General features: G+C 37.3%; 1 protein-coding gene across 1 annotated transcript in view; it reads left to right on the top strand.

The window, feature by feature from the left end:
- Positions 1 to 16,590, top strand: part of LOC124613475 (dynein axonemal heavy chain 6-like) — a 984,594-nt gene extending 968,004 nt beyond the window's left edge. The window contains exon 136 of the mRNA XM_047142181.1: positions 16,295 to 16,590. Coding sequence (XP_046998137.1) covers positions 16,295 to 16,524 — 230 coding nt within the window. The 3' untranslated portion in view covers positions 16,525 to 16,590. The remainder of the gene's footprint in view (positions 1 to 16,294) is intronic.
- The last annotated feature ends 427 nt before the right edge of the window (positions 16,591 to 17,017 follow it).

The following is a 17,017-nucleotide window of genomic DNA, read 5'->3' as shown; positions in this document are numbered from 1 at the left end:
TCAATATCTATGTTGGTTCCATTTCTACAGACTCTCATATACAGGGTTCCCAGGTTTACACCACCTACACACATGTTAAAGTGCCAAGTTTAGATGACAGTAATGAAAGGCACTCATAACTTATGAAAGTCTGCTTCTGTATACTTAAACAACTTTTTGTGCTGAATAAGAATGTATTATTGATTAGATTTTTAAATACATCATGAGACAGCTGCACTTCTTAAAAACTGGTAGAAAATTCATTGTATGACTTGGAGACCTCATCTTTAACCAGTTGTACGTCATAATTTTGTGGACAGATTCAAGCAAGACAGAGTTTCTGTTCAGTCTTGAAAACTTTATGAGTCAACAGAAATGGCAGTTGGCTGTAAATCCTGCATTCCCATGTTTTCATCCAATTTGGAGGTGCATAAATTTTGACAGAGAAGGGCAGAAGCTATTGCACAAAAAGCACAAATGTTTTATTACATATTCTTGGCCATATCCATCCATAAAATTGTGATTTACAGCTGATTACAGATGGATGAACTTCGTGCCATTTGTGAAAAAATACAGCTGTCACCAGATATATTCAGAATCTAGTCAGTAACATATTTTTATTCAGGACAAGAAGTTGTTTCAGTACACAAAAGCAGAGGTTTGTAAGCCAAGTGCACCTTCTGTTACAGTTATCCTAAATTGGCACTTTGGCATGCATGTAGGTGGTCCAAACTTGGGAACACTAACACTGAGGAGCTGTAGAAATGAAACCAAAGGAGATATTGAGCTAGGACTTTGTACCTATCACCCCAAGACTTTGTTGAACCTACTAAAGAAATTTCATTGGCTTTAGCTTTATGCTGCACTCGTAATATCCCATGATGTTAAGGGTAGTCTGCACTATAAAAAAACATTGCAACAATCCAAACAGTTAGAGAAAACCCAAGAGTATATACATAAAGTCTGAAATTGAAAGGTCACATAATAAAGTATAAAAGGTTTGGAATGTGGGAAGAAGGAAGACAGGTAAAATCACAGAAGCTCCAGACATGATAGAAGAGTACAGTAATAATCAAATTGTAGATGAAGGGGTAACTGTAGCTAACATCTTCAGTATCAATTTCATTAAAGCAGCTTGTCAGACTGGTTTTAACACATCTGTGACAAGAACCTTTTCCAAGAAACTAGATGGAACAAAATGTACCAGATTTTTATAATCCCAGTCACACAAGATAAATTAAGAGAGCCTAATCAAAACAATGAAAAGCAAAAACTCCTCTGGTGTGGACAACATATCCAACTTGGTTCTAAACAGTATTATAAATTGATAAGCTACATACTTATTCACATATTTAACGAATCATTGAAAGAACGAACTGTTTTTGACAGAATCAATTAGCAATTGTTAAACCAATTTTCACGAAAGATGGTAAAACAGAGGTCTCCAAATATCTTTAAATATTTTAAAAAGTACTTTCTGTATTATTATTATATGTGTTGTCAATGGCCATATACATAGACAGCGTAAGAGAACCCAGACACCAGTCGCAATTGGGCACTGAAATAAATTCAATGGTGACAAGTTAAAATTTTTGTTGGATTGGGGCTGAAGCAGATTTCCCACTTTACATGATCGATCATCTTAACCACATTGGCTATCCAAGCACGCTTCCCATTCAATCTAAATTCTCAAACTGTCACGCACTACCTACGTAGCATCCACTGTTCATAAACCTCATTGCTTTCAGACATATATATTAACCTTGACAGCTAATAATGATATCTTCAGTGTGGATGCACATTACGTCCAAACTGTTGCAGTAATCAGGTACAGCTGCAAGCCACGAGGATAATGGACAATGGGCACTATGTAGGTAGTGTGCAACAGGTTGAGAATTTGGGCTGAAGAAATGTGTTAAGGTGACCACTCGTGTAAAGCAGAAAATCCAGGTTCAAAACCCAGTCTGGCACAAATTTTCACTTGTCATTGAACTTGTTTCAGTGGCCAACTACAGCTGATGTGTGTGTTTCTCTTATGCCTTTCTAAAGTGCTTGTAAATGTTATATATACAAAAAGGCTGTGGAACATCTCAGTAAGCATGACATCTTCAATAAAAGTCACTTTGGACTCAAAAAAACGGCATTGCAATTCAATACATTGTAGTCTCATTTATAAAACGAACTTTAAAAATCCATACTGAACATGAAACTGATTAACTAGGACAGGATGACAGCAGGAGACCACTGATATCGATTTTAGTTTCCTACATTTCCTTAACTTTGTAAATGATCTTACAATTTGTAAGAACCACAATGCATACTACTTCACTCTATTTGTTCATGATACAACAATTTTGATGGACTTTGGAGACATTCTATACTGATTTGAATCAAATGGTCTCTCCCTATACATCAACAAACTACTGTTTATCCAGTTTCACAAAGCACAATCCATGATAAGCCTATAAAATATAAAGGTGAAGAGGTATCAAGAGCAGGGCCTCCTGATTCCTAGGCATAAATATCGGTGATACGCTCGAACGGACAGTATACATAATAGACCTTCATTAAAGACTGAAGAAGTCAGCAGCATCTGCCATTTACATGATAGCACCCAGTTGCAAAAAAAAAAACGAAAGCAGCATACTTTAACTATATTAATTCAGTCATGATATATGATATCATTTGCTCAGGTAATCCATCACATGCAAAGAAAGTTTATATCCTACGAAAGTGGGTCATCAGAATCATGAATAGTGCCAATCCCAAATATTCCTGCAGGAATTTATTACTGAGCACACTCACCATGGGATGCTAGCACATTTTTTCACTTCTGTTCTGTATTTAGAAGTAAAAAAGCTCAACGGAATATATCAGGAGCCTATTACTGAAGCATAAAGATGTACACCAGTTCATATCAAATGTGTTACAAAATACACATTAGTCTCTGCAGAACAATAAATGCGAGTTGTTTGGAAAGTAATTTCCAACATTGTGTGGAATGGGGAAGAGTAGGGTATCAGAGTGATTTCAGCATTAACTGTGTTACCCGACTAAGTACGAGTATGGTACTGCCACAGAAAGATTAATGTGAAGTTTTATACGCCGTATCATTGAAAATCCCACCACCTGTAAATTACATGCTGCAGTCTGTTTTCTGTGTGCGAAAATAACTTTAGATGTTCAAAGTGAACTTCGTTAAGTATATGGAGAAAACATTATGAGTGATGATGCTGTAAGCGAATGGTGCTGTTTGTTTTGGGAATGTCAGATGAACTTCCTTGATGAACAACAAGCTTATGATCATCTGCTGTGACAAATGAACTTGTTGCATGGATCGCTGACAGAATAAGACAAAATCGTCAGTTCACAGTTAGGGCCTACAGATTTATCAGTCAGGATATCACAGAGAGCATTGTACAAACATGTTAATAATAAGCTTGGTTATTACAGATTTTGTGTACAATGGGTCCCAAAGCTTCCGGACTATGACCACAAAATGAACAGATTGGGAGCCTCAGTAACGATTCTGACGTGATACAGTGCAGGAGGAGATGAATTCCTGGGTAACACTGTGACAAAACATGGAACATGAGTTGCAATGTTAATGTGGAGACAAAAAGTCTGTCAATGGCATGAGCCACACTAGATCACCACACGAGTCTTGAAAGTGTTGCCAAATACTTTATGCACGAAAACTTTTTTTGGGACAGAAAGGGAGTGCTCCCTGCTGATTTTACGGACCTACATTAAACTCTGAAATTTGTTGTGAAACTCTAAACACACTGAGAAGAGTCATCCAGAATGAAAGGCGTGAGTTCTGGCATCACTTTTGTGCATTATAACACTAGTCCAGTGCCACATGCATACAAATGTTGCTTAACAATTTCAATTGGGAATTGTTTTATCATCCTCCAAACACCCGATTTGGCAGCCAACAATTTTTATCCCTCAACATGAAGAAATTGCTAGGGTCATAGCAGACTCAAGATGATGAGTTAACTTGTTTACTGCCACAAGGTTGCCGGTGGCCATAGCGAAGCCTTATGCCTCACTTCATGTAGCCACCACCAGCTACAGCAGAGCCTCATCCCTAGCCCTAAGTGCCTGACCTGGCCTTGAGGTGAAATATCCATCAACATATGTGCAGCAGTCAACATGTTAAAGGAGGGTATTAAGACTATGAGTTGTCTCAGAGACAGCTGAATTCTACATGTGCATTGGTAAATTTGTTTAATACGACAAGCGCCTTAATCTAAGGGGCAATTATGCAGAAAAATAGCCGATAGTTATTGTCGTTTATATGTAATAAAAAATCCTGGTGTTCTTTTTAAATAAATTGAAGACCTTAAATTCTAAATATCCTATGTATAACACTTTACATGTTATAAGGTACCAGCAATTTTGTTAGGTTCACTAGAAGGAACCGCAGATAACTCTTCTTTGTAGTTATCGATTGGTCAGCTTCTCTATTACTCTCAAAACCCAACTGATTGTTGACAACAAATTTAATGAGCAAATAAATGTATGGTGAGAATGTGGTTTACTCCCAATATTTAAACAGGAGCGTGCAAGATGTACACATGTGAACTCCACATATCATTTTAATTACCTTCTTTTCTACGATGAGTGTTTTGGCAAGAGTGAGGAGTTACCCCATAATAAAATTCAATGCAAACGAAAATATGAAAAATATATTAACTTAATGATTTTTATGTCCTCAGAGTTGACAATTATTTTTATGACAAAAGCAGTCAACCTAAAGGTTGCAGCATGCCTACTACATGAGTCTTCCAATAGCTTTAATCACTAAGCACACTCAAGAACTTAAAACTTACTACTTCGTTCATTTATTTATTTTTTGTTGACAACCAACACTCATAGCAGGTGGGTTTTTTTTCCAGCACAAAACTGGACGAGTCTCTTTGTGTAACATCAACTAATAAGAAAGTTTAAAACCATCATGGACTGTTTTCCCAGTGGGTGCTTCCGATTCAAATACACTGGTACATCATTAAAATAGAACAAAGGCAGCAATGGGCCAATGATTGAACCCTTTGGAAAACTGATCATGAATTCTCTCCACGATGATGATGATATGGCATCCCTTGTTTGTATTGCTCAAACTTTCGGCATCCTGTTTTTAAATAGTAACTAAACCGGGCATGTGATGAACCATGTATCCCGTAAAAATTATTAACAGAATACCTCATCACCTTAAATATTGTAATGAGATGTTCACGGTTCCAAAAAATATGAAAGTATTATTGACACATCAATAGTTGTATTACAATGTAAGGAACCGCCTACCATACAGTAAAAACTTGTAATTGTAATCAACATAATAGTTGATCACTTGCATGCCATCACTCCTGGAATTACTGCTGCAGAAATATATTTTTAAAGCTGTACATGATAATAATCTAAATATGTGACATATCCTACATCCTAGGCATGTACGCCATCATAGACTGGAAATAAAATAAAATGGTTGTAGGCCTAAGAATAAACTAGCAGCCACATAGTAGTTACAAATATACAACTTTAATAATAGAAAAACTACAACACAGTAATGGCCTATAAATTAAATTTACAAGGAGACTATTAAAACAAACTGATTTTTTCCCAGCCATCTTATGTATTTCAACTGATACATATTGTATGTTACATATAGGTCTTGATATTTTGATTATACAGTGGCAATTACGTAGGGTGTTCTACAGTTTAGTGCATTTATAGTACAGATTGCAGCATAATACATACACAACATTTTACAGTGTCTTCAGTTCTGTACAGTATAGAACCAATTCCCTTTTATATGTATATCAAAATTCAGTGAGAGTGATAGTTACTTCCATTTTCTTGGTTTTGCCTGTGTCATATTTTTGAATTTTCCTTGTATTAACTAGTAAATTTGTTTAAGCAATAAAATGGATTTTTCTCCAGTATTTCCCTGACTGTGCTGTTCGATGTTTCGCACTGGTCATTATGCATACAGCCCTTTTCTGTATGATGAGTACCTTTACTGAGCTTCCCCACAGTGCTATAACATTATGGATTCAAAGTGCACAAACTAAAACATCCTTAAGGATTCCAATACTAACAATTCTGGCTAACTTCCGTAGCACCCCACAGTCTGAATTTAATTTGCTACTTGCATTATTGATAGGCTCTGTCCACGTTAATTTATCATCTAGGTGGAGACCCAGGAATATTACACAAGCCTGCTGCTAAAATTTGTTCTTCTTGGTATTTAAACTCACTGTTTTTCGGTCAACTGTTTTTAAAGCTAATGATGTTTATTTTATTTGAGTTTATTGTTTCCGAACCAGTTACCTACCCTATGTAACACAATTTCAGCTACATGTTAATCATTTTTTAGATCTATCCCATTAATTAAAATATTTGTGTCATCTGCAGATAGCATGGATTTCACAATGATCATAAATACACACCAAGAACAGCCATGATGCTATGACATTTTTCTGAGGCGCATGTTTAGTATCTTCCCCATGTCAAATAGTATTCATTAGTTTCCTCATCCAGCATTTCTACTTTTTGATATCTGTTTGTTAACTATGATTTTATCAGACTGAATGCAGTATATCTTACCAAACAGAATTTTAGCTTTTCCAGAAGAATCTTGTGCATAACCAAAAAACAATTTTTAATAATCACAGAACACACCAATTACTGATTCTTCCTTGTCTCGCGTTATCTGCATCTAATCCACAAGCTACTGAGTTGCTAAAGTAGTAGATTTAATTTTTTGGAATCTATGTTGGCTCCTGCCTAGGATTTTCTGTGATGCAAACAAGTTTATTAATATATTATACAGAATGTGTTCTAAGATATTTGATCTAATTGGTCTAGTGCTAAGAGGTCTGCAGTTTTCAGGTACTGCAGTCATCTCTTTTGTAAAAAGGTAGTACCAAAGCAATTTTTTAACACTCTGGATACAGTACATCTGTGATGGCTTCGTTACTCATGTTTGTCATGCATTTAACAACAAGTTTAAATCACACTTCAATATTCATATTTGAGATACTATAGATGTCTTGAGTATTAGTGCTTTTCAACTTATTTATGATTCTCATTGCTTCTTCCTCACTTGTTGGACACAGGTACATAGAATTTTATAATGACCATCTTTTCTCTGGTAAAACGTTTATAGCACTTCTTGTTGGCGTTAACATATCCTTTGGAAAACTTATAAATACATTTATGAACTAGTCATTAAACGATTTGGCTGTAGCTTCTGGGTTTCTTTGTAATGAATTACCCATTTGATTTCATGAGGCTGTTATTTATACATGTTGCCTTTTCTGTTTCTGAATTATGCTTTGTATAGCGTTGATAATGTCCTGTTCAATAGCCATTTTCTGTGCATATTTTATTTGTTGAGTGTAGATTTTTTTTTTATGTAGTACCATTTTAAATGCAGGCAATTAGTTTTATATCTAATGATTCTGTGTAGTACTTTAAGCCTTTTGCTCAAAAACTAATGCCCATGTAATCCATTTGTTCTGCCTTTCTTTACTTGTTACACATCTATTTTTCATAGGGAACACATCTTTAATATACTCATTGTGGAAAGTTCTTGTAGCGTGCAAATACTTCAGGATTACACACACACACACACACACACACACACACACACACACACACAAGCACGCAGACGCACGCAGGTCTATGCCACTACAGGGTGCCAGCTATACTGACAGTCCCATTGCTATTTTGTAGCTGGCGGACTGGTTCTGATGGAGGTAGTGTCAGGTGGGGTGCATACAGGAAGAGGGAAGTGGGAAGCAGAGGAACTGGGGATGGGTGACTAGTGGTTCCAAGAAAAGTGGCCCGTATGCTGACTAGGGGTGCGGGAGTGAGAGGTGCCATGATTGTAGCTGCCGTTGCGAAACAGCGCCCACTGAAGACGAGATTTTTTTTTTTTGGTCATCAGTCTACTGACTGGTTTGATGCGGCCCGCCACGAATTCCTTTCCTGTGCTAACCTCTTCATCTCAGGGTAGCACTTGCAACCTACGTCCTCAATTATTTGCTTGACGTATTCCAATCTCTGTCTTCCTCTACAGTTTTTGCCCTCTACAGCTCCCTCTAATACCATGGAAGTCATTCCCTCATGTCTTAGCAGATGTCCTATCATCCTGTCCCTTCTCCTTATCAATGTTTTCCACATATTCCTTTCCTCTCCGATTCTGTGTAGAACCTCCTCATTCCTTACCTTATCAGTCCACCTGATCGTCACCTAGCGCATTCTCAATTTTCTTTTCCATTCTTCTGTATATTATTCTTGTAAGCAGCTTCGATGCATGAGCTGTTAAGCTGATTGTGCGATAATTCTCGCACTTGTCAGCTCTTGCCGTCTTCGGAATTGTGTGGATGATGCTTTTCCGAAAGTCAAATGGTATATCGCCAGACTCATATATTCTACACACCAACGTGAATAGTCATTTTGTTGCCACTTCCCCCAATGATTTTAGAAATTCTGATGGAATGTTATCTATCCCTTCTGTCTTATTTGACCGTAAGTCTTCCAAAGCTCTTTTAAATTTCGATTCTAATACTGGATCCCCTATCTCTTCTAAATCGACTCCTGTTTCTTCTTCTATCACATCAGACCAATCTTCACCCTCATAGAGGCTTTCAATGTATTCTTTCCACCTATCTGCTCTCTCCTCTGCATTTAACAGTGGAATTCCCGTTGCACTCTTAATGTTATCACCGTTGCTTTTAATGTCACCAAAGGTTGTTTTGACTTTCCTGTATGCTGAGTCTGTCCTTCCGACAATCATATCTTTTTCGATGTCTTCACATTTTTCCTGCAGCCATTTCGTCTTAGCTTCCCTGCACTTCCTATTTATTTCTTTCCTCAGCGACTTGTATTTCTGTATTCCTGATTTTCCCGGAACATGTTTGTACTTCCTCCTTTCATCAATCAACTGAAGTATTTCTTCTGTTACCCATGGTTTCTTCGCAGCTACCTTCTTTGTACCTATGTTTTCCTTCCCAACTTCTGTGATGGCCCTTTTTAGAGATGTCCATTCCTCTTCAACTGTACTGCCTACTGCGCTATTCCTTATTGCTGTATCTATAGCGTTAGAGAACTTCAAACGTATCTCGTCATTCCTTAGTACTTCCGTATCCCACTTCTTTGCGTATTGATTCTTCCTGACTAATGTCTTGAACTGCAGCCTACTCTTCATCACTACTATATTGTGATCTGAGTCTATATCTGCTCCTGGGTACACCTTACAATCCAGTATCTGATTTCGGAATCTCTGTCTAACCATGATGTAATCTAATTGAAATCTTCCCGTATCTCCCGGCCTTTTCCAAGTATACCTCCTCCTCTTGTGATTCTTGAATAGGGTATTCGCTATTACTAGCTGAAACTTGTTACAGAACTCAATTAGTCTTTCTCCTCTTTCATTCCTTGTCCCAAGCCCATATTCTCCTGTAACCTTTTCTTCTACTCCTTCCCCTACAACTGCATTCCAGTCGCCCATGACTATTAGATTTTCGTCCCCCTTTACATACTGCATTACCCTTTCAATATCCTCATACACTTTCTCTATCTGTTCATCTTCAGCTTGCGACGTCAGCATGTATGCCTGAACTATCGTTGTCGGTGTTGGTCTGCTGTCGATTCTGATTAGAACAACCCGGTCACTGAACTGTTCACAGTAACACACCCTCTGCTCTACCTTCCTATTCATAACAAATCCTACACCTGTTATACCATTTTCTGCTGCTGTTGATATTATCCGATACTCATCTGACCAGAAATCCTTGTCTTCCTTCCACTTCACTTCACTGACCCCTACTATATCTAGATTGAGCCTTTGCATTTCCCTTTTCAGATTTTCTAGTTTCTCTACCACGTTCAAGCTTCTGACATTCCACGCCCCGACTTGTAGAACGTTATCCTTTCGTAGATTATTCAATCTTTTTCTCATGGTAACCTCCCCCTTGGCAGTCCCCTCCCAGAGATCCGAATGGGGGACTATTCCGGAATCTTTTGCCAATGGAGAGATCATCATGACACTTCTTCAATTACAGGCCACATGTCCTGTGGATACACGTTGCGTGCCTTTAATGCAGTGGTTTCCCTTGCCTTCTGCATCCTCATGTCGTTGATCATTGCTGATTCTTCCACCTTTAGGGGCAATTTCCCACCCCTAGGACAAGAGAGTGCCCTGAACCTATATCCGCTCCTCTGCCCTCTTTGACAAGGCCGTTGGCAGAATGAGGCTGACTTCTTATGCCGGAAGTCTTCAGCCGCCAATGCTGATTATTTATCAAAATTTAGGCAGTGGTGGGGATCGAACCCGGGACCGAAGACGTTTTGATTATGTATCAAAGACGCTACCCCTAGACCAAGGTTAACCTGAAGATGAGATAGGGATGTCAAATGGGAGGGGGTGACAGGATGTAGAAAGGGGAGACTGTTGGGTGGAAGGTGCAGGAACAGTGATTAACCTGAGATTAACACCAGAGTGAGTGGAGGGTGTGTTGTGGGGGTAACTTCCCACTGCCCAGTTCAGAGAAGTTGGCAGTGGAGGGAAGGGTTCAAATGGCTCAGGTTGTGCAGCAATCACCGAAATTGAGCATGTTGTGCTCAGCTGCATGTTGTGCCACCGAGTGATCAACTTTGTTATTGACAACAGTTTGGCAGTGGCCATTCATCCTGATGAGCAGGTGGTTGAAGTCAGACCAACATATGCACGCACGCACATTGTGTGTGTGTGTGTGTGTGTGTGTTTCTTTAGGCATGTGTGTGCTTGCATGCCTGTACACATTACTCTAGCTCACCAAAGGATAAATGTGAAAGTTAGCAAGTTTTCTTCTCTTAGATGTGCCTACCAAAAACAACTTAAGACTTCTGCTTTTCAGCAAGTGGCTCCTTTAATTCTTAATATATTCACACTATTTGGTTATAAAGAGGCTAAAACTGTTTGCACAGTCTTTGTCACTTTGAATTTCAGTCCAGCCTTATTTAGGAAGATTGTGATTGTCATGCATTTCATGTTATTTAATATAGTGTTTCCTGGGCTTCCAACTTTGATCTTCTCAGATTACTTGATCTTTTTGATTAGATTTATTTCAGTTACTGCTATTTTACAGTTATCAGCCTGGCAACAATATAAAGTAAAGCAAAAGCACTGTAGTAATTCTAGTGTTGTCAGAGACTGTGTTATGCAAATTGTAGGAGATCACAACTGAGCAAAGATACTCTTTCACACTCAATGCCTTGAATAACCATTGATATGGTCACCACACAATATTATTTTGTTGTTTTCTTTGTAAGTGCTAACCTAATTTAATACAACAATTTTCTGAAAAATGGCTTAGGACTTCTGTCGGGTGAACAGCAAACACTGTTGATGAGATATTTTGGATTTTCAATTACAATACAACTTCAACAGCCGAACATACAAATCTTTTTCAATAGGGTCATTCCATGTCAAGTGGCCTACGGATCTCCACTCGACCATCTCCAATTTCGATGAAATTTCTACAGGATGTACATATAGACCTTACGTGAAGCACTGCCAAATTACAGCTTCAGAAGTAGTATAGTGGGGCCACAAGCCACCTTTTCGTAAAGGCTTGTTTTTTGACATTGCAACTAAAATGAATAAATGGTCAACTTTGTTTTACCATTGTTTAGGATCTAAGAGACCTGTCGTGCTGAAACTTTGTGATCCTGTTCAACTTTTTGGGTACAATAGCTTGGTTGTAGTACAAAAAGTCAAATTATGATAAATTCATCATAGCGTGCTATCAAAGTGGCTCATAAATCTTGCCGTGCCAAATTTTGACTATACTTTATTGCCTTGTATCTACTGAAAGAATGACTTTCTGAAGCTGATACTTAGGTTATCTGCAACCTGTCAGCATCTCATAAAGCTCTGCAAGTGGCATCCAGATTGCTCAAGTAATAACTGAGTTCACCTTGTCTGATCAGAAAAAGTTATTTTTTATTTTGGAGACAGACCAGTTCAGTGTCAACAATGGAGTTTGGTAACATGCTCCAACAATCAGTCTGAAGCACACTATTGTGTAGTGAAGAGTGTTCAGATGTTGTGTGTGCCTTTTTAAATTATGTAATGTATGTTGCCATTACTGGATAAACATATTTTTTCGGTAAGTAAAAGTTCTTTCAAGGTAGGGGGTGACTCCTTAGAAATGTTTATCAGGTTATTTAATTTTTTTCTGTTGTATTCTCAAGGAAGTTCCCATTATCTATGATTGTTTAATATTTTTCAGTTGGAAATATACACCATTTCTACTTTATCTAATATTAAAACAAACAGTAACTGGAAGCATAAATTTAATTGTATTGTAATGGATATCAACGAGGTTTCAGTACCATGTGTCATTGGCCTTGCAGATAATTCCGCATGTCATCTGAAAACATACACACATCAACAAGGCTTCATTCCAACCAAAGAATTTTCAGTAGAGCAACAGGAATTAAGAAACCAAAGAAGTGAGATATGTCTTACTGAAAATGTACAAATATGCTTTCATCACAAAGCAATACTTGTGGACAAATATGAATTACTACAGAGATCTTGTTGTAATCCTTGTGGTGCAAAGAAACATTCTGTTAAAAAGGGTTTACGGATTGTCAATGTGGAAGCAGCAAAACAATTGCAAGCTGTGACTAAGAGTAATGTGAAACCTGGTCAGAAGATCTGTCCAGCTTCCAGAAAACAATTTTTAGCAAAGAAAGCAGAAAAATCACAGTCAACATCAAACCAGTCAGAAGATGAAGCATATCCAGAAGTATCAATCGATTCAAGTCTAACTGATGTAGGGGTCTCCCCTCTAAAATTTCAGAAAGTATCAAAAAGGGATGTGAAAGGTTAAGCAAAACGAAAAATAAGTGAAGCTCAAGAGGCAACTGCGAATAACACTGCTGCTGCTGGATGATTCACCCGGAAAGATCTTCAAACACCTAGTACAAGCAAGACATGTCCTGATTGTGAAGATTATAAGCAGCTGATTAAAGAATTGAAAGAGAAGTTGCAATTGTCAAGGCAGCCTGAACAATTGCAAATACTGACATTAGTACCACAAAGCTGGACTATAAAAGAGACATTGCAAGAATTTGGTGTTTCAGAGAGGATGGTAAAAGCAGCTAGAAAGTTACAGGCAGAAAATGGTGCATTAGCTCTGCCAGAGGACAAGTGCAACAAGAAGATTCCAGATGTTGTAAAAGAAAAGAGTGGTGACATTTTTTCAGAATGAAAAATTTAGCTGAATTTGTCCTGGTATAAAAGACTGTGTATCAATTATAATAGAAGGAAAGAAAGTTTTGATGCAAAAATACATTATCCTGAATAATTTCAAAGAAATGTTTGCTGCATATTGGCTTCAGCATGGGCCTAAAATTGGATTTTCCAAATTTTGAGAATTTAGGCCAAAATGGTGCATCACTGTGGGTGCTGAAGGAACTGACTCAGTCTGTGTTTGCACTTTACACCAAAATGTGAAACTGATGCTTGCAAGCACTCCAATTAAAGAAGATTATGAGTCTGTTTGCTAAAACAGTGTGTGATTTGGAATCCAAAGACTGCATGCTTCATTGCTGTGAAATCTGTCCAGGATAAGAACTACTGGAACAGTTTTTAGAAAGTAGTGATCCATATGATATCACTGAGTTCAAACAGTGGGTGCACACTGATAGAGGCACATTAGAAACCAAGCAAATGACCACTGAGGATTTTATTGAAGATATAATTTCAAAAACTGACAAACTTTCCACTCAGCATTATGTCACAAAGCAGCAGAGCAAGGACCTAAACTGCATAAAAGAAAGCTGTAAGCCAACTGAACTGATCATATTAATGGACTTTGCTGAAAATTGTTCCTTCATTGTCCAGGATTCAGCTCAAGGTTTTCACTGGAATAACAGCCAAGCAACTTTACACCCATTTATTGTGTACTTCAGAAATAACTTGGGCATCAGCAGCATCAGCTGCTGTATAATAAGTGACAGCCTGAAACATGGTGCAATCATTGTACATGCTTTTATAGTGAAATTAATTGAAGATCTAAAGTTTCTCCTTGGAAAAATCAGACGCATTTACTACTTCAGTGATAGGTCAGCAGCGCAGTACAAAAACTTCAAAATTTTCTTAATCCCTGCCGCCACCAAAATGACTTTGGAATCTCAGCTGAATGGAACTTTTTTGCTACAAACCATGGAAAATCTCCATGTGATGGAACTGGAAGAATTGTAAAGTGCCTGACAGCAAGAGCAAGCCTTCAAACACCAACTGATTTGTTTAAATACTGTACAAAGAATATCAAAGCAACCCAATTCATTTTTGTTTCAAAAGAAGAAACTGAAACATTAAAAACTGAGCATGAAGCAAGGTTCAAAAATGGCTGCACAGTATCAGGAACAAGAGAGAATCACCATTTTGTACCATTAAATGAAAAGCAAGTTTGTGTTAGAAGAGTATCCATGATACAATTTTTTTTGTGGCAAATGTTGACCAAAGTCAAGCAACAGTTTCATTCAGAAATATTACAGCCTTACAACCGGGCCAATACATTGCCTGTATATATGATGGAAAATCGTGGATTGATAAATGTGTCTGAAGTTTCAGAAGAAGAAAATAATGTTTTAGTCAGTTTCATGCACCCTAATGGGCCTGCACAATCATTCTATTGGCCAGCTAGGCAGGATGCTTGTTGGATTCCAAACCAACACATTATTTCTGTCAGCCCAGCTCCATCAGCAACAAGCATGGGCCGACATTATAGCTTGTTAGAATCAACTGTAATTGCTATTGGTAGCAAATTTCAGCAAATGAATTAATAAGAACTGAAATATTTGGCTTGGGAACCATAAAGAGTATGACTGGTACATATATTTTTTAATGTAATATAAATGTAAGTTCATTTGGTACGACAAGATTTATGGGCCACTTTGATAGCACACTATGATGAATTTACCATAGCTATGATTTTGTACCCAAAAAGTTGAACAGGATCACAAAGTTTCAGCATGACATGTCTCTTAGATCCTGAACAATGGTAAAACAAAATGAAAATCTCATTCTGGAATGGTGAAACAAAGTTGATCTTTTATTCATTTTAGTCACAATGTCAAAAAACTAGCTTTTACAAAAAGGTGGCTAGTGGCCCCACCATAGCCTACTAATTATGAAGCTGTAATTTGGCAGTGCTTCATGTAAGGTCTATAGGTACATTCTGTAAAAATTTCATCAAAATTGAAGATGGTCGAGTGGGGAGCTTGTCTAAATTTAGGCCACTTGACATTGAATGACCCAATACTGCATTTTACTTGATAAGTTCTAGTCTTTACATTGTTTATAAACCAATTTTTCACAAATATGCAGCTGACATTTTTATGCTCTGACTTTCAAAAGTGTGATGCCAGTGAATAGTTCTGTTGGTTGCATTGATGTCCTTCCTGTTCACAAAGCCAGTGTTCATACTACATTCATGAGGGCAGTGTTCAGTAAAACACCCCTATTCTTCACCTATGCCCTCCACTCAATAGTGCTTCTACAGTTAAAAGTTTACGCTTTATGCACTGAATATTTTAGTACACAATTGGGATTTTTCTGTTCTGGATTTGCCTTAAAAAAAAAAGTTTGTCTTGTATTTCCTTAAGCCACCTATCAAAATATGTTTGTTTGTTTTGCTGTTTTTTGCACTGCTTTCATGTATTGTGTATCTTTCAGATTTCTTGGTTGTAGTGTTTTCTTTTCAGGGACATAAGATTTTTTGACCTTTCTGTATTGTCTGTGCTTTGTCATACTTTTATTATTTTTGTTACCTAAAGAAAATCGTTTTCTCTATTAGCTTATTAATATGACAATAAAATGGAATCTTCTTAATGCTTCAGTTTCGAATTAAAAATATCCTGTATTTGGAGTTATCCACAGAAGAGACAAGAGTATTCTATTAAATAACTTAATACTCTTGTTTAGCTGTTGTTTGTCATGCCTGTTAGTTGCTGTACCTAGTATGGACAACTCAAGGAAGTAGTGAGATTGCACTGTTTATAATACTACTTTAGTTTGAGGTGTACCCAATCTTATTTTAATTGAAGTCTTGAGACAGCATGTTTACAGTAATGTTTTCTCATCCTAAGTTGTGTAATTCATTCGGATAATGCGAACTTTTATTCCCTCAAACCTTTTTTATAGTTCTGTATATACAGATATCGCCATTGTCAGTTCTACTATGTAAAAATAAATTTGTGTACTTTGATGTTGATGAAAAATAAATTTCAATTTCTGTGTTCACAGGCGAAATGAATCCTCCTCTTCCTGTGACCTTACTGACGCCCGTAACTGCACTTACTTACAAAGGAATAAGATATGTCGCACCACTGTATAAAACATCCGAACGTGCTGGGGTGCTTTCAACTACGGGTCACAGTACCAATTTCGTCATTGCTTTTTATCTACCTTCAAAGCAAGAGGAAAGTTACTGGATTTTGAAAGGTGCAGCTCTGTTAACGCAAATAACGGACTGAATATGCATACTAGTTATTTGCACGTTTGTTAATTTTTTTATTTAGGTGGTGTTGTGTCCTGCAACGTAGAAGGAGCTTTTGTAATTGTATTTCATAATGAAGAGATTGGAATACTTGTATATAATTTTCGAATTTTCTGCTCTCGAACAACTGCCCAGAAATTCCTTTACCATCCTGTTTCTATTGTTATATGGAATTAACAGACATTCATCCAGTAGAATATTAAACAATAACGGAGCACAATCGTCTCACTTTCTTATACATTTATTTATTCCGAAAACTGGCAACCGCGAAGCAGCTGGCACAGCAAAGTGAACACAAAATTCTTAACACTACATTCCTTCAAACGATATCGCGAAACAATATGGTAAGAGTTTATGTATGATAATTTCCTACGTCTGTTCACTTCATTCCACCTAATTACAACGTACAACATACTAGATTATTTACATCAAACAGTGCACCAGTTACACATTTTTTCACACTTCACACT

The sequence above is a fragment of the Schistocerca americana genome, chromosome 4 (genome assembly GCF_021461395.2).
Source record: "Schistocerca americana isolate TAMUIC-IGC-003095 chromosome 4, iqSchAmer2.1, whole genome shotgun sequence".
NCBI classification, from domain to species: Eukaryota; Metazoa; Arthropoda; class Insecta; order Orthoptera; family Acrididae; genus Schistocerca; species Schistocerca americana.
The sequence above is the reverse complement of the archived record's forward strand: the minus strand, read 5'-3'. Positions and strand labels throughout refer to the sequence as shown.